Here is an 18,976-nt window from a genome sequence, read left to right on the forward strand (position 1 = left end):
TGTAATCTGACTTTGCCCTCACCCCATTACTGAATTACACTTATGTAGCTCACCAACAATTCCTAATCAACAAATCTTTCTGAGCCTTCATCTTTCTTGACATTTCTCTTTTACAGTTTATTATCCTTCCTTTTTGAAACTCTCCTCCTTGGTTTTTGGCACACTGCTCTACGCTGTTTCTTTTCTTCTACAAAATGCTCTCTCTTCCATTCCATTCATGAATTTTTTCTTCCAACACTCCACAATAAGATGCTCCAATGACCTCCCTTCTTCTCTATCACCTTTCTGTTTCTATAGTTTAGTGCTTAAGATATGGACTCTTAAGCCAAATTGCTAAATTTGAATCTTGGCTCTTCCTCTTACTTGCCGAGTGACCATGGACAAGTTGCTTAAATCTTTCTGTGCCTTAATTTCCTCATTTATAATCTATAATAATAAAAGCCTAATATGCTAATTAGACCAGACATCCTTCCAGACAACCTTCCAGATGAAGCCAGGGCTGCGAGTGCCTGCTGGTGGCTGGAGGGAAGCCCGGGTCCGGGTGCCAGAGGTAGCCAGTGCCAGCAGCCAGGGGAAGGCCTACACTTGCAGGAATTTCGTGCATCAGGCCTCTAGTATAGAAATAATAATCCTTTCAGGGTTGTTGTGAAAATTAAACAAATGAAGTGATGGGCATATAGGAAGCTCTATATAATGCATTTCATTGAACAAATATTTACTGATGCCTATACATATGCCAGGAAATCTTCTAAGGACTTGGGATAATGTACGTGAATAAAAAAAAATTCTTTCCCTCATGGAGCTTACATCTTATAATAGAAATAATTATTATTAATTGCCAATTATTCTGTTTCTGGAATGCCCTTTTCCTGTATCATCTTTAAAATTATACACTTCCTTTAAGACCCATTAAAATGCCATCTTGTCCCTTGAAATCTTACCTTATAGGAGGTTAACATTTGAACTTCTCCAACTCTTTAAATCTGAATGTCATTCATCATATTCTACACACTCTACAATGTATTTTCAAGTATCAAACATATAAAATATTATGGTTATTTGCATGTGTTTTGATTATTTCCCTTGATGGAGTTTAATGTTAGCTACTATGTCTATTCATCTTTGTAAATGGTAGCATGATATACTTTGTTCCCAAGCACATATTAGATGATCCATAAATATCTCTTAAATGAATGTAGATAAATCTCTGTTCATAATCTTTCTCTTGATCTCTATTAACTAACCTTATCTTCTTTAATTGCAAGTATAAAACTTAAAATACAGGGCACTGTATTTTCAACTCTAGAGATATGAAATATTAGTATCAAATATTTATTGTTTACAACTTGGTTTTATTCATCATCACTTGGTACCTTGTTTACTAAGAGGACAATTTTTGTTGTCTGCTTTACTAAGAATAACCCACAGCATACTCAGTGTCCTGTCAGTAACATTTGAAAGGTGCCCGTAAATTTTCATTAAAGGAAGCACTCGGACGAGCATATTTCACTTGTTGCATTTTCTATGATCAGCACAGATTGTTCCCATTTCTCTTCCTTTCGAACATGGTTAAAAACAGGTACTCATCTGAAATTTTCTGGTGCACTATTTACGTTTTCCCTCCATTCCAAAGAATTGTAGGTGTTTGAAATTTGTTTTCATGGCATAAGAATTTAGTTATTTTGCTCCTAAATTATCAACTATCTTTGCTTTAAACTTGCTTCTTATTATCTAGCTATGACTGGAAACACCAGATCAACCATAAGTTCCCTTCTACTCTGTATTTTCACAAAGCTACAGACCACAATACTATAGTAAAATATTTTTAATAATAAAAGCAAAATATGCTAATTAGACCAGACAGCTGAACAACCTTCCCAACGTCATTCCAGACGTCCTTCTGGATGAAGGTGGGGGCTGAGGCAGAGGCGGTTAGTGGCAATCAGGCAGGCAGACAAGCAGTTAGGGGTGATCAAGCAGGCTGGCAGAGTGGTTAGGGATGATCAGGCAGGCAGGTGAGTGGTTAGGGGCAATCAGGCAGTCAGGTGAGTGATTATGGGTGATCAGATAGGCAAGCAGAGTGTTTTCAATCAGGTAAGCAGTTAGGGGCAGGCAAGCAGGCAGAGTGGTTAGGGGTGATCAGGCAGGCAGGCAGAGTGGTTAGGGGTGATTAGGCAGGCAGGTGAGTGGTTAGGGGCAACCAGGCAAGCAGGCAAAGTGGTTAGGGTCAATCAGGCAGGTAGGCAGGCAAGCGGTTAGGAACCAGCAGTCCTGGATTGTGAGAGGGATGTCTGACTGCCGGTTCAGGCCTGATCCTCGAGGGATCCCTGCAGGATCAGGCCTAAACCTGCAGTTGGACATCTCCTGAGGGGTCCTGGATTGCAAGAGGGTACAGGCTGGGTTGAGTAGACGCCCCCTCCCCCATGCATGAATTTGATGTACCGGGCCTCCAGTAGTTATATAAAGCCATATTTTACATCTCCTTTATATCACTTAATCTTGCTGAGTCATCTTAAATATGCATTTCATCCAGGCAGAACCCCATCAGAATACATGATAATGTTCAATAACAAGGCCAACACAATGGATTTTTATATAATGATCAAGGATTTTTTTTTTTTATTCATTAAGTTTCAGTATCATTACAGAAAATGTTATGGTACAGAGTTGTTTATCATTATTTTTTCTTTGCTCTTGATTTCCACATGAATGCTGGTAACACTAATATCTGTACAAGATCAGTCTTTGATTTTATATTTTTTTCTGTACAATTTTAAATGTATTGGTTAAAAAGGCTGTCAGCACTTAAGGAAGCATTTCCCCCCAGTTAGATTGTTCAAATAAAAGGTATCCAGTTACTGCCCAAGAGTACTGTGCCATGAGGCTCCTGGGGTGAGAAACTTCCTGGAAGCTCTGTGAGGGATGGCTCTCCTGGAGGCAGGGCAGGGCCTCCCCCAGTCGCTCTTCTGTTGGCACTGTGCACATAAACACGAGATACATGATAAAGAACAAGCGAAAGCTCTCTGGAAAGCGGTTATGAAGCATACTAAGAAGGGAATCCAAGTGTTGCCTACACTAGTATAAATAAGCAGACAGCCTTGATTTGAGAGCATAAGTAGTTGTTTAAAGATGAGAAAAACACAAGTTCTGCAGGCACCTACTGCTGTCTACTAAAAGCTATCGCTATCAGACCTAGCATTGAACACACAAAGCAATTTGCAAGAAAGGAAAAATTTGCTTTGATATAATCAGAATAGAGTTATCTGTTAAGATTTATTTTTAGGTGTTTTTTTTCTTTAAAAGGTATTTAAATTCTTTTGAAATATAGTTCAAGATGTTGACTATACAGATCAACTTTTATCCAAATCAGAAAAACTAGCTGTGCCGTTGCATATTACAGGATACAGTCAATGATATGTGGACATGCATCAAAGCTTTCTCCGCTGGTGACCATCATAGTCGTCCAATGACCATGACATCCACCACCTCGCCTTTGTGGAGCTCCACGTACTGCTCTGTTTTTGGAGGTAGCATCAACAATCCATTGGCACTGCGCATGCTCATCAGACGGCTGCTCATCTGATTACCTAGAAAGAAATACTCTCATTGCAGCAGCAGAAGCATCACTGTGGATCCATCTGGAGCCCGTCTAGTGCCTTCCAAAGTAAGAACTCATGAATAGAAACATAGGTCTTCAAGAGGAAGAGAGATGATCAGACTTCCCAGTATTCTTTTCAGGTAGCCTTGCTACTTTACTCTACTACCTTGCCACTAAACTCTAAAAATAAACATTAGAAATTATTGCTCAAAAGAATAAACCAGGAATTCATAGAATTATGCAAAACACCACATGATTTTGATTTTCCTCTTCATGCTGAACTATTATGTGTGTCTGAAAAGAAAGATGTTTAAAACCTATTAAAATAATGATAGTAACAGCACGGCTGCCATTTCTTTAGAAGTATTTACTAAGTGCCAGACAAGGTGGTAGGCACTTTACTTAACCATGTTTTAAAAAGAAATGTTTCTATTGATTTGAGAGGGAGATACAAATATATATATTTTATTGTTTTTTTACAAAGAGGAAGAGATAGGGACAGAGAGTTAGAAACATCAATGAGAGAGAATCATCGATCAGCTGCCTCTTGCACATCCCCCACTGGAAATGTGCCTGCAACCAAGGTACATGCCCTTGACCGGAATCGAACCCGGGACCTTTCAGTCCAGAGGCCGACGCTCTATCCACTGAGCCAAACCGGTTTCGGCGAGATACAAATATTGATGAGAGAGAAACATCATAGATCAATTGCCTCCCACAGGCCCCTTGATGGAAATCGAGCCTGCAACCCAGGCATGAGCCCTAACCAGGAATTGAACGAGTGACCTCCTGGTGCATGGGTCGATGCTCAATCACTGAAACACACTGGTGGAGCTTACTTAACAATTTTATTGAATTCTCACAAGACTCAAATGTGTTGAGGTAACTTGCTTAGAGTCCTACTTTCTTATGGCAAGGCCCCTGTACTTAGTCACATTGTTAGTTGATATCTACACTTGACAGGACTTTTGTTTCAAGGGCAGTATAATTTTACTGGAGTTACATCAAAAGTTAGGTAAAATATGACTAGAAAAGTTGGGGATAAAAGTTTAAAGTCTAGAAGAGGTAACTATAGAACTCTAAATTATCAATATTGATTTCTTAGTCCTCAAATTTTACTAATATCTAGGTGGAGGCTCTAGAGAATCACATTATGATTGGGCTTTATTCTCATGTTTCAAGGTGGCATAGCCACAGTCCTTCTTTTTCCTACAACAAAAATTATGCTCAGAACTTACTGGACGAACTAATATATAGAAATTGCTCGCAATTATAGATTTGTTTTCAAATGGTTATCTAGAAAACATGGCTCCATGGATAACAAAAACTTATAATTTTTTTTATTCTTTTGTCCTGTTATACTGTATGTTTAAGAATATTTAATTCATCTAATCTTCCAAAGAGGAAAATATATAATAATTCCAAATTGGGTATACCCAAGGAAAGAAGTTATATACATGTAGTTTTAGCAGAATAAGTACGCAGATGTACCTGTAGGTGTAAATGACTAACCTGTACTCTGTGCCCAAGGCAGTGGTTCTTGGTGATGCCAAGTCAGTATACACCGATGGTATTCTGGGCGAGGATCCAGTTTTACATCACATGATAACTATAGAATAAAGAGGAAGACAAAACAAATTTGATAATTTTTGGATCATCTCTTAGAACTAGAGGGTGGTGGAAGTTGTGCAAAGAATAGATAGAGTGGACATGAAAAATAACTTGGTATTCTGCTTTTTCCACCACTGCTACCTTATATTCTTTAAAAAAAATATTTTTATTGATTTCAGAGAGGAAGGGAGAGGGAAGAGGGATAGAAACATCAATGATGAGAGAGGATCATTGATTGGCTGCCTCCTGCATGCCCCCATTGGGGGTCAAGTGCACAACCTTGTCTGGAATAAAACCTGGGACCCTTCAGTCCTCAGGCTGATGCTCTATTCACTGAGCCAAACCAGGTACAGCCCACCTTATATTTTTAATACAGAAAATCCAGAGGTTGGGTTGCTCTGATAAAAAGAGAAATGAAGGCCAAGAAATTGGTATTTATACTGTGGGAAGGGGCAGATGAAAAGATTGGGTCTAATTTTAAAAAATATATTTTCATTGATTTTAGAGAGAGAGAAAAAGAGAGGAAGAAAGAGAAACATTGATGTGAGGGAAACATTGTTACACTGCCTCCTGCCTGTCATCTACTGGGGATGAAGCCCACAACCCAGGCATGTGCCCTGACCTGGAATTGAACTGGTAACCTTTAGGTGTATGAAATAATGCTCAATCAACTGAGCCACGCTGGCCAGAACAAGAATTAACATTTTTTATTAGCATAATAATAATTTAAATCACTTCACCTTAAAATGATTTAGAAAGGCTTTAGCTCTAACAAAGATATTGTTTAGATTGGATGATATAATTAAAATTGAAAATTTTGATTTAAGTTAAGTCTATGTCCAATCCATTCTGGTGACTATGTTTTTAAGTATGCTAATTATTCATTCTGACAATCCATGCGTTTCCTCTGAAATGTAGAATATAATTCAGTATTAAATCACACTCCACTCTTTCATTTAATCTTGCTTATGTTTATACTCTATTTCATATCAGTTGGGGTTTAACTTGCATTATTCTTAAATTATTTTGTGTTTGAGGGCAAAAATATCTCTTTAAATATCTCTCTGTGTGTTTTCAAGTGCTAACTACAAAAGCTATTCATATGACTGTGTGATCTGCTAAGTGTTTAAGCAGGTTCCCCCCCGCAACAATGCACCGATTGATTTATAGCAGTACAGTGGAACAGATGTTACAGTGGAATGTTACCCATACCTAGGTTCTACTTCCAGCTTTACTGCTAACTGATGGCTGAACTAGCAAGTTTATTCTGTTTTCTGACACCTGTTTGTTCATCTACAAAATGGGGTTGTTTTGAAGGAGATATTCATATTAATATAAGAAACAAGAATCAGTTGCATCAAATTGTCATTGTATCTCTATTACCATATGGATTTTTTTGCTGGAGAAAATTGTTCACATTAGAAGTCATGAAATAATGTGGGAGGGGAATAAAAGGGTCCTTTCCCCCTATTTTCTATCACAAAGGAGAGACTATAAACCCATTTCCTCTCAAAACTAATATGAAACTTGAGATGTTTCTATATCTAGATCATATCTTAATTGTTACGAGGCTTCTATTTTGGTTCCTGGTCATTAGAAAACATTACCCTGGCTTTGATGATGGTTGGCCGAGGATCCAAGATGCCCTGCATCTTTCTCAGTGCAGGCACAACAAAGAGATTGCAGGTGACCACGGCTGACACAGGATTCCCTGAAAGTCAACCACGCAGTTATTGTAGTATCCACATACAATTTACCCAACAATTATGACTGTCTATACCTCTAGGTTATCATGGTGACATGGTTACTTGTCTTTCTCTTCTGAATCCCCTTGAACCAAAAAGGATGCCAGAATAGAGACGTATAGTCAACCAAATGCCATAGATGGTGCAATCTTCTGGGTCTACCAATGAAACGCAGACTTCTGATATCCAGAGGTTGGTTAACACCATTTATTTCTTCTTTTGTGAGAGCTATACATTGAAAACCTTTACCAATCTTGGTAAGTTTTAAAGCAGTTTCTATTTGCTATTTTTTTTTATTGTTTACAATATTACAGATGTCTACCCATTCACCCTCTCCCTTTTTTATAGTTGTCTACTTGTCATTATTAATATATTTGAAAACTTCCATAGTAATATATGCTCAATACAAAGAAAATTAGAAAGTAGGAAAAGCATAAAGAAATATCCATATTCCCCTACACAGAGACATTTCTTTAAGTTTAAAAAAGAAAACTAAATAATTTAAAATGTGAAGGACTTGAAGATAAATATTGCATCGACTGAGTTGTGTTGTTTCCCCTCCCATTCATTTGTTGAAGTTTTATCCCCCAACGTGACTTTATTTGGAGATAGGACCTGTAGAGAAGTAATTAAAATTAGATGAGGTATAAGGGTGAGGCCCTAATTCAATAGAGCTGGTGCCCTTATAAAAAGAGGAAGAGACATTATGAGCGTCTGTGCACAGAGGAAAGGCCACCTGAGGGCATAGGGAAAAGGTAGCCATCTGTAAGCCAGGAAGAAAAACCTCAATAGAAACTAAATTTGTGTCCATAGAGCCCGTAGAATTGTGAGAAAACAGATTTCTGTTATCTACAATCCAGTTATGTAGTCTGTGGTATTCTGTTCTGGCAGGCTGAGTGGAGTAATTCAAACACCAAGTTCTTTTAGAGTTATAATAAAAATTTGAGAAATTCAATTGTACCTCCCCAAGAAGGAATCTGATTATGTCATGCACTTTAAAGATAGGTAGGTTGTGAAAAAATGACCGGACTGAAAAAAACACATTTATAGTAGTTTCTTGTGTGGTACATTACCTAACCAAGCTGTGTGATCCTGGTGAGTTCCAAACCTTTTTGAGTCTAACTTAACTCATTCACAAAATAAAGATTGGACTATATGATTCTCAATATTCTTCTGGTTCTAAAATTCTGTTTTTATTAATACTTTCATACAGTTGTATGTAAAAATGTATGTATATATTGGAGATATATGATGGGCTATTAGATTTTTAGTTCCCCTTGGCCTGGCTATGTGCTGCTAATTGTATCATTAAAGTAAAAGGCAATGGTTGATTTAGCCTCTTATTAGCTAAAATCATACTTTTAATTTTCTTCTACTTACAAAGTAGTTAAGAATATCATTTTTTAAGTTATAAAAGGTGATGAGTGATACTTATTATTTCAATGGCAAATGAGTTGCCCAACAGAACTATAGACTTAATAGGCAGGAGTGGGGTGTGTGCTAAGAGATCAACCATAGGATTTGTATGCATACATATTAGCATAACCATTGGACATGGACACTGGGGCGGTGGGGGCTTGTCCTGGGGATGGGAATTGGCCAAGGATCCAAGATGGGGAGAGATTAATCGGGGGAAAAGGAGACATACGTAATACTTAAAAAAAAAAAAAAAAATCAATTGCTTATCTCGCCTCAAAAATACAAATAAACGTTTTTTTTTTTCTGGAAAACACACACAACACAGTTCATTTAACAATGATTATAGAATTCTTATAATTGCTATTGCTTTATAAAATTACTCTATGAAAATAGTACTGGAAGGACTGATATAAAAATTGTAGATAGTGGTTATTTCAGGGGAAAGAGGATTATGAATAACATTTCTTAATACTTACCATTTTCTAAAGTTTTGACAGTGAATGTGTTATTCAGGAATTTTAAAAAGTTACAAAAATAGCAAGTCGATACACAAAACTTTTAAACTGCTTTAAAACTTATAAAGCTTAGTAATGGCTTTAAATGCATGGACCTTGGGAAAGCAGAAATACAATTCTGAATTTTAAAATCCTTGTAAAAGGAACCGCTTTGCTGGATTTACAATATGAACATGTGAACTCCTGCTGCCCTCTTTAGGTTTATTTAGGCTGAGCAGAGAAAATTTCAAATGAAAGTAATAATTTGAATATAGGTAAATTATAACTTTTTTGGTAGACAAACAGTACTTCCTCGGTAATGGTGAACTAGTCTCCCACTGTAACAACCTTTTGTCAGTGATGGGCTATAGGCTGAGTCATAGCTTCTGTAGACAAAGTAAACAGTGTCTTCTAGGCAAATTAAAGCCAGGCAGAGGATCATATTTTCATATAATGGTTTTTAGAATATTTAAGGATATATTAAAGGCCCCAAGGAGTTCTATACTAAATAAATTTTGAAGACTACTTTCCTTACATGTCCTCTCTCTTAAAATTTCCTATTTGATAGAAATCTAATCTCTTTTTTTGCTTATAAACTCTTTGGGGCTTTAAAATGATTTTTAAGTCCTATATTTTTCCTGCCTGCTTTCTTTTCTTTATATCTCTATTATGAGACTTATTTTATACAAAAAGCAAATAGATATCTCAAAGGAGTAAGTAGGTTATAAAACAAGTAAGTAGGTTATTTTCTGAAGGAACCTGGGTCAAAAAAAGAGAATGGGACACTGTTACAGATTAGAGGATAATTTTGTTAAAGTTGGAAAAAACAACAACAAGAAGATATACAAAACTTCTCAACTGCTTTAGATTTTTCAAGATTAGTAATGGCTTTAAAAGCACGGCTTTAAATAGACAGCCAAAAAATGGGTAAAAAGCTGAATTTAAAAGTCCTTATGAACGGAACCACTGGCTTTTTAGAGAATACAGAAATACATTAAAAAGTGTTATTCACATCCTCTTCCCTGCTGAAATAACCATCCGAACCTGTGAGTTTCTGCTCACTTGGCAGTGAGGGTGAGGACAGTGATGTGGTCAGACTGATGGGATCTGGCTGAGAAGTACCAATACCCCTCCTTCCACGTCGTTCACCCCCCTCTCACTGGTCCAAATTTGGCCAAAACCAAAAGCAATTTTGTGTTTTTTGTTCTAGCATTTGCATATGTGGTTCATAGCCCTTTGAACCTGTGGGACACGGTTAGGCTGCTAACTTTGACCAATCTCCTGTAAGGAAAAGCAGGTGCCCCAGAAAGATCCAGTGACAGCTAATAATTGGTTATCATTTTAAGGTTTGGAATGTGCTTTGAAATATCCAACTTGACTTTCACACCAACCCTGAGAAGGAGTAACTAGCCCCATTTTATAGATGAAGAAACACCTTCAGTGAAGTTAAGTGATTCATCCAAGTGAGTAAAGCTGGGACTTGAGCCCAGGCCATTTAGATTCCAAATCAAGTACTCTGATAGGGGACTGGTCACTTGGGATTCAAAAACATTTTTGGTCATTTTTTTTTTCAGAAAAGACAAAATAAACTGTTTCAATTATTCTTACCTGGTAGTGCAAAAATTATTTTTCTTACACCATCAATATCCAAAGTTGCAAATGTCGTTGGCAGGCTAGAGAAAAAAAAAGAGATTATCAGTTCTTCAAATAGTATGACAGGTAAATTCAGTACTCCAGTTTTCTTGTTACACGGTTCTTCTAATAGAAAGCTTGTCATATAAAAATACTTCTCTGTTTATTCTTTAAATATTTATATCCTGAAGTGTTTCAGGAGCATGTAAATTAATTTGTTTTTAGCATCTACTATTTTCAAGTAATGAAACTCCTTGGTTTTCTGTAGCTTGCTTTTTCCACTTCCTGCCAGTGTCATAGATAAGTATCCCAAGTCCTTGAGTTTCTCTACCCACCTAGCTAATGATGTCTATACTATTGTTGCTGGTGATTCATAACCATCATTCTTATTATCAGAAGATTACCTCATAATACATGCCTATCTGATAACTGCCTATTGCTCAAAAAGGAGTATTTCTCAACCCTTTAATACTGAACTCAGCAATAAACATAAGAACCTCCCTCCTATAAAAGGATTGTTTTGAAATGTCAAAATAAATAAAAAAACCCCATAACTAGAATACAATTAAAGCAATAATAATATAGAAAATTCCCACATTATAACCCAAGTTTCTGACATGAATCTTTAGCATGAGAGGTATTGGTGAGGGGTAAGTGTGAGTGGCATGGAGAAAGTGGGAAGTTAAGAATAGTAATTGTTTTCTATTTACTATCCTTTACATAGAATTTCAGTTAAAATTTTTATTGTATTAATGAAACTTGAGTGATGTAGAATCCTTAGGGAGTGATGAAGTTTCCATATAGTTGAAAAATTATCTTTTTAAGCACCCAAATTTGTTTTATTTTTATTGTTTTTGCAGGTTGATCTTTCAAAAATGGATTATATATATATATATATATATATATATATATATATATATATATATATAATGATTTACAGCCATTATTATCAATTTACTCTTCTATAATTACAGTGATTTTGGGTCACAAGGGTATTATGTGTTCTTTTCACTTATAAACCATAGATGCGAGAGAGAAACATTCGTTGCCTCCCATACGCACTCTGACCAGGTATCAAACCCACAACCTAGGTATGTGCCCTGACCAGGAATCAAACCTGGACTTTTTTTGGTGTATGGGCCAGTGCTCTAACCAGCTGCGCCACCGGTCAGGGCATCTGAATTTTTTTTTGTTGTTTTTTTTCACTAGTGTTTTTTTTCTGTGGCTTCCCTTAATGCTATACTGTCATTATCTTGACCCTTAAAGCTTGCGTAGGTTTGGGAACTAGAGAGTAGGAATAATAGTTATATTGTTAGAATGATAATAATAACAATAAAAGTTACTACTTTAAAAGATCTATTAATTACATCTATTATTTAATTTTCACAGTAATCTCATGAGGTGATGATTATCCCATTTTATAGATGAGAAAACTGAGAGAGAGATTAACAATGCCCCACCAAAATCACTCAGCTACTAAATGGGGAAATAAAGATTTGAACCAAGCTTTGTCTAACTGTATGACTCATAATTTGATGAGGCTCTGTATATAGGGTAGGCTGTATATAGACTTCATAACATCTATTTTTGACTACTCTGAGAGTGTTTTTTGGGGCTTTCTGATTCTTTGATGTGCTTTAGAAAGATGAGATTAGATTGTTATATCGATTTATGGATAGGTTATTTGACAATGATTGTTACTGTATGATGAAAATAATTTCCAAGATGCATTCTCAAAAACAGCTACGTATGTTCACTGTAGATGACCCATAAAAATTGTGATTGGTAGATCTGGTTGATAATAATACAAATGCTTTTTTTTTGAGTTTCTCTGTGTTTAAAATGAAAGAGATTAGTTACATTCTAAATGCACTGTATGTGGGAAGAGCAAGACTAAAGTGTTCTGGCTTTTATATTTGTTCTTGTACTATTAGGCACAATTACCTTTAAAATCTTACCTTTAGACAAGTATAAGCCCATTTAAACTTCTAAACCACTTTACTCTAGTAAACTAACATGCATAATAAGAGGGAATGTATAACACCTTCCATCTACTGTACTTAAAGCCAATTCAAATCATCTTGCATCTTGCAGACAGGTACTATGATTTATCTAAAGGCACTAATTTAAAAAAGATTTCAATACAACAAAACACTTTGTTATCATGCATTGCTGTCATGAGGGTCCTATTGCTAGACTGTGAAGTCTTTTTAAGCTCTGGGAAACCGTTTCCTTGTAACTCAACACTTATTGTTCAATTCCCCTCCGAGATGAGAATGTAACAGAACTTATACAATGAGTGAAGTCACAGGGACTGACTTTAAGGGAACTGATTAAGTCCTAAAGTTGAAGTAAGTGGTAAATAAAAGTCTGAAAATAAAAACAGTACTAAATTAGCCCTGCCCGGTTTGGCTCAGTGGATAGAGCGTCGGCTTGCGGACTGAGGGGTCCCAGGTTTGATTCCGGGCGAGGGCATGAACCTTGGTTGTGGGCACATCCCCAGTGGGGGATGTGCAGGAGGCATCTGGTTGATGTTTCTCTCTCATCAATGTTTCTAGCTCTCTATCCCTCTCTCTTCCTCTGTGTAAAAAAATAATAAAAATATATAAAAAGAGTACTAAATTATACATCACAGGTGCTGATATTAATTTAAATATACATTGAACAGATAATTCTCTTCTAGCGGCGAGGGCAAGTAATGCCAGCTTTTTTCTCACTGCAAAGGAAATAATTGATTTAACTTTGGGGGTTAGTGAGAAGCACATTGATATATTTTTGAGATGTCTTCTGTATTCTAATCAAATTTGTATGGCCCACAGGGAAAGGAAAAGAAAAAGCCCATGAACCCATACCATAGCAATACTTGCTTAAGATAAAATATTCCTAACAAGAATGATCCAAATCCAACAACTTCAATAATAAAAGAACCTTGTCAGTAGCAGCCATATTGGAGTAACTACAGAATTAAAATGCCAATAATTTTAAGTTCTATAAAGTTGTAAAGAAAACTTTAGGGATAATCTTAACTTCATACTTAATTGGCAAAGTCATGGAAGCAAAGCCTGATCGCTATCTTAGAACTGACACGAGTACCCAATAAATCAGGGAGATTACAAGGGCTAGGGACACTTAAAAAAAGGCTCTGGAATATGGTAATAGTTCCCACAGTTCCTAACAGTCTCACCTCTACTCTCTCTTGGAGTTCACATGGGCCCCAGCAGAGTATAATTCTGAACTACAGCACTATTGTTATTGTCCCTGACGGCATGGAGGTGGTGATGGAAAGCTCACCCACACACTGAGCCTTTAAATAGGGAACCAAAGATTTACAGAGTAGCAGGTGTCTGAATAGATAGACAACTGCTTGAAGACATGGCCACACATATTTCATCAACACCAATGTTTAATGTTCTTTAAAGATTTACAATTGATTGTAGAATTTTCATCAGATCTTCCATAGGGAGTTATTAGTTTTTAGGATATGTGCAAGATCTTAGTATTTGGTTATTTTTATTTCCTCCTGGGAGGTAGTAAGAAGCAGTATAAAATACTACTTACTAAGTATTCTCACAAAGAAAAAAAAGTTGAATCTTTATCTAATCAAGCCATTAGACCTAACTTCCAGTCTATAGAATATTCTGGAGAGAGTGTCGGACAAATTAAATACCACCACAAAGAAACAATCAGCTCAATCCATTTGTTTAGGACAAATGACTCAGTTTCCTCAACAAGTCAATGGCATGACAAAAAAGGAGGGGGACAGTAAATGTTCTTTAACAGCCAAAAACAATGAGTGCACTGACCTGAATCCTAATGCAAACAAAACAATTATAAGAAGGCATTCTTTTTCTTAACACATAGGAGAATTTTGAATATGATCAGGGTATTAGATGTTAAGGTATTCTTATTTATTTTGTTAGATGAGGTAATACTACTGTGATTACATAAGAGGATACTGCTGCTGCTGCTATTATTTGAGATATATATAAAAATGACATGTCTAGAATTTGCTTTATTATAATCTAGCCCTTTGTCCCCCCAACAAGGTGTGAGATGGGCTGATAAAGCAATGACGGAAAAAATGTTGATAGCTACAGAACCTAGGTGATGGGTTCATGGGGGCTTTAATGTACTTCCTACTTATGTGTATGTTTGAGAATTTTCATTTTGAAATGTTTTTAAAGAGAGACAAAGAATCAGTATGGAGAGAAAGAGAAAAAGAGAAAGCAGGAACTAGACACAGGAATTAAAGGGAAAAAGGTTTGGTAAGTTGCTTTGCTTTGTTTATACCAAACTCAGTGATTCATAGGAAGATGAATACCCATTTCAGATAGGAGCTGCATTAGTGCAAAGAATTCTATTACTATAATATTTCTTTTATTAAAATAGGTAATCCATCATAGACTATATAAGAAAGCGTTTAAAGCTTTGTTAGTTAAAGCAAGCCAAACCAAACCCATATATGACATAACAAGATTATTCTCATACCCTGGTTTCATAAAAACCCTGCCGAAATGGATCTGAGCATGAAGATCGATGTCCAGCACCTGCTTGAGATAATCCTGCAAATATGAAAAAGAATCACTTTATTTTCAGACATGTGAATACCAGACTTTCAAGATGAAGATAAAATGAATTTATAAGATTAAAATAAAAAACCACCTTATTTTAGTGAAGTTGACTTTGCATAAGACATATATTCATTTCTCAGTCATTCATTTATTCATTCAATAAATATATATTAAGCACTTGGTGTATTCTGAGTACCAATCTAGGTATAGGGGATATTGCCTTGAACAAAAGAGATAATGCTCTTGTCGTTATAAAAAATGCATCCTAGTAGGAGTACTTAGCTAATAAACCAAATAACCACATTAGCATAGAAGTCATTACTTGGTGGGTTATTGTCTCTCTTTAAAGACAGAATTAACATCTGAGAAAGGATGTTAACAAATATGGCTTAAGAAGTTGTGCCTGGGCAAGGAAGCCATGTGTATGCATCTTACACTAATCTGCTTAATGGATTTAAAATAATGTACATTTTTTCAGGATAGACTTGGGCATTGGCCTACAGATTGCAATTCTAAATAAACCAACATAAATACAAAGTAGGATGGAGTACTAAACAGAAAGTCATGGAGTTTAATTGTTAGCACAATTGCTAGCAAAAACACAACCAACTCAGGCCATGACCAACTGAGAGTGATCTGACAATACCTGATCTTTGGAAAAGAAAAGCAACATTGCCCTGCAGTTGGTTTTACAGACAGACAGACAGACAACCCCCCCCCGCCCCCCCCCCCAAAAAAAAACCAACCCAAAACAGTGGTCCTTAAAATTTCTCAACCTCTTGATCTATTACAAAGTGTCTTGTTCACTAATCCAAGGGTGAATCTAATAACCTCCTAAAATTTTAAGTATTTCATAAGCTATGGGGCACTATAAAAGAAATCTCCTGAAAACAATTTCATGAAGTCACTACATGATACTTGAAGAACCTCTTCGTCTTCAGGAAAACGTCTCATATTTTAATATATAAGATTCTTATATTTTCTAGCTCCTTTTTACCAATACTTTCTCTCATCAAGCAATCTTCTTCTCACCTATTGCCGTCCTCAATCAATCAATTAATCAATCAATCTCAATCTCCCTCCCTCCCACTACTTTTCTTCCTATCAGCAAGTTTTCAAGTTTATAAAGCTTTCTTGCCTCCAGTTGTTAAAAATGTTCTTCCTTCTATCTGGAATACTTCTTCTTATCTTCCTCTCTCCACCCTTCTCTTATCTCAGTCTCAGTCATCTTCTCAGCCTTCTCTGAATTTCTGGGTTTGGATATTTATTTTGAGGCTATATTTTAGGTGCAATAAATTTAGAACAGTTATATTTTCCTGATGAATTGAAACATTTAAATATGAAATGTCCTTCTTAATATCTAGTAATTCTTTTTACCCTAATTTTCTTGGATATCAATAGAGCTACACCTGCTCTGTTTCATTATAATTTTTTCCTAACTTTTAATTTTCAATTAGCTGTGTCCTTACATTTGAAGTGTGCTGCTTATAAGTATCAGACAATTCATTATTTAAATGTAGAATGACACCATTTTTTTGTTTTTGTTTAAATTTCTTTCTCTTCTATTAGCTTGTCAGTTATACAATCTTTGATCATTATTTGAGATTACAATATGCATTTTTGACTTATCACAGTCTACCATAATTTGTTATTTTTGTGAGTTGCCAGGCATTATAAGAAATTTAAAACATGTTAACTCCACTAATTCCTCTCTGCTTTTTGTGCTATAATGTACCACAAATTTCATATACATTTTAAGTATGCTATATATCTTTTCTACATATACTATACAGATGATATATATTTTATTATTTATATTTATTTATTATATGTTTTTTATTGATTTCAGAGAGAGGAAGGGAGAGGGAGAGAGGGATAGAAACAATAATGATGAGAGAGAATCATCAATTGGCTCCCTCCTGCATGTCCCCCACTGGGAATCCAGCCTGCAATGTGGGCATGTGCCCTGACTGGAAATAGAACAGCGACCTCCTGGTTCGTGGGTCAATGCTCAAACACTAAGCCACACCAGCTGGATTTTATATATATTACAAACCTTAGAAGGTATTATTATTTTATACAATCAATACTCACATTTACGTACATATTAACCCTTTCCTTTTTAATTTTTTACTTTTCAATCCTTTCTGCATTTCCAAGCTTTCATAATCTTTTTGCCTAAAAACTTGCTTTACAACAAACAGACTATCAAATTATAGTGGGGAGGGGAGGGAGATATGGGGAGATAAGAGATCAACCGAAGGACTTGTATGCATGCATATAAGCATAACCAATGGACACAAAACTCTGGGGAGGGAGGGCATGTATGGGAGTGGGGGGATTGGTAAGGTATGTACACATATAATACCTTAATAAAAAAATGAAAAAAAAATAATTTAACTCCAAAAAACAAAACAAAAACAAAACAAAAAAACCTTGCTTTAGTATAGGTCTGCTCAGTTTTTGTTTATCTAAAAATGTCCTTATCTTAATTTTTGAAGGAAATTTTTGCTGAATATACAGTTCCACAGATTTTTTTTTTTTTTTTTTTTTTTTTTTTTTTAGCATTTTATAGATGCCATCCCCGTGTTTTCTGAGTACCATCATTTTTCTGGTTAAATCATTTCTGTTAGTTTAACTGTTGGTTCTTTGAAGGAAATATGTCCTTTGGTAAGATTCTCTCTTTGTCCTTGGCTTTCAGTAGTTTTGCTATAATTATTTAAGGATGGTTTCTTCCTATTTATACTGATTGAGATTAGCAGAACTCCTTGAATTTCTGACTTGATATCTTTTATTAACTTGAGAAAACTCTTTGCCAATATTTCTTACTTGTTGCTTCTGCTTACTCTTTCTCCTTTCCTTCTGGATTTCAATTACATATATGTTAGACCTTTCACCATATCTCATATGTCTGTTATGCCTTTTTTCTTATCTTTTTTTTTTTGTGGTTGACTGAACAAATAAATTTATTTATTTTTATCATTGATCTAGCACTTTTTTAAATTAAATTATTATCTGTGTACATATACCATTGCCCGCCCCCATACATGCCCTCCCTCCCCAGAGTTTTGTGTCCATTGGTTGTACTTATATGCATCTATACAAGTCCTTCAGTTGATCTCTTATCTTCCCCAGATCTCCCTACCCTCCAGCTATAATATAATTTGACAGTCTGCTTGTAGCTTTACTGTCTCTATATCTATCTTTTGGTTCATCAGTTTATAATGTTCTTTATTATCCATAAATGAGTGAGGTCATGTGGTGCTTCTCTTTCATTGACTGGCTTATTTCACTCAGCATGATGTTCTCCAATTCCATCCAGGTTGCTGCAAATAATGATAATTCCTTCTTTTTTATGGCAGCATAGTATTCCATTGTGTAGATGTACCATAGTTTTTTTTATCCAATCATCTGCTGATGGGCACCTAGGCTGTTTCCAAATCCTAGCTATTGTAAATTGTGCTGCTATGAACATAGGGGTACATATATCCTTTCTGATTGGTGTTTTCATCCCTTTTCTAAAATTTTCATTTAATTCTTATGAGTAGATTCTAGTTTTCTAGTAAAATTCTTCATTATGTCATTCCTTTTTATTAAACATATTAATTACAATATTTTAAAGTCCATGTTTTTTTTTTTTTTAATTTGTGTTTTAGTAATTTTAGCTGGTAATTAAAAAAATTAAAGTGGAAAAAAAGAAAAGGCTCTGAATGATAATATATTCCTCCAGAAGCTTCTGACAGTCAGTTAAGGTAAACTAAGATTACTATGGTAATCTCATATTGAGATAATTTGAGGGGAATTTCAGTCTTTGAGAAGGCCCCCCCCCCCCCCCCCCCCGTTTGTCTTTATTCCTAGAACAAAGCTTTTCAAGGGTTTAAACTGAAAACCTGAGATTTCTGCTAA

The 18,976-nt window shown here is 35.6% G+C and overlaps 1 protein-coding gene across 18 annotated transcripts in view; it reads right to left on the reverse strand.

The window, feature by feature from the left end:
- Nucleotides 1-2,588: 2,588 nt before the first annotated feature.
- The window catches only part of GPHN (gephyrin), a 349,286-nt gene continuing 332,898 nt past the window's right edge, over nucleotides 2,589-18,976 (reverse strand). For all 18 annotated transcript variants that reach the window (XM_084866488.1, XM_084866485.1, XM_084866487.1 and 15 more), the window contains 5 exons: nucleotides 14,988-15,061; nucleotides 10,476-10,540; nucleotides 6,817-6,920; nucleotides 5,111-5,207; nucleotides 2,589-3,587 (listed from right to left, as the gene is read on the reverse strand). In XM_084866488.1, coding sequence (XP_084722614.1) covers nucleotides 3,454-3,587; nucleotides 5,111-5,207; nucleotides 6,817-6,920; nucleotides 10,476-10,540; nucleotides 14,988-15,061 — 474 coding nt within the window. In that variant the 3' untranslated portion in view covers nucleotides 2,589-3,453. The remainder of the gene's footprint in view (nucleotides 3,588-5,110; nucleotides 5,208-6,816; nucleotides 6,921-10,475; nucleotides 10,541-14,987; nucleotides 15,062-18,976) is intronic.

Source organism: Pipistrellus hanaki, assembly GCF_964339955.1.
Source record: "Pipistrellus hanaki genome assembly, chromosome: 1".
NCBI classification, from domain to species: Eukaryota; Metazoa; Chordata; class Mammalia; order Chiroptera; family Vespertilionidae; genus Pipistrellus; species Pipistrellus hanaki.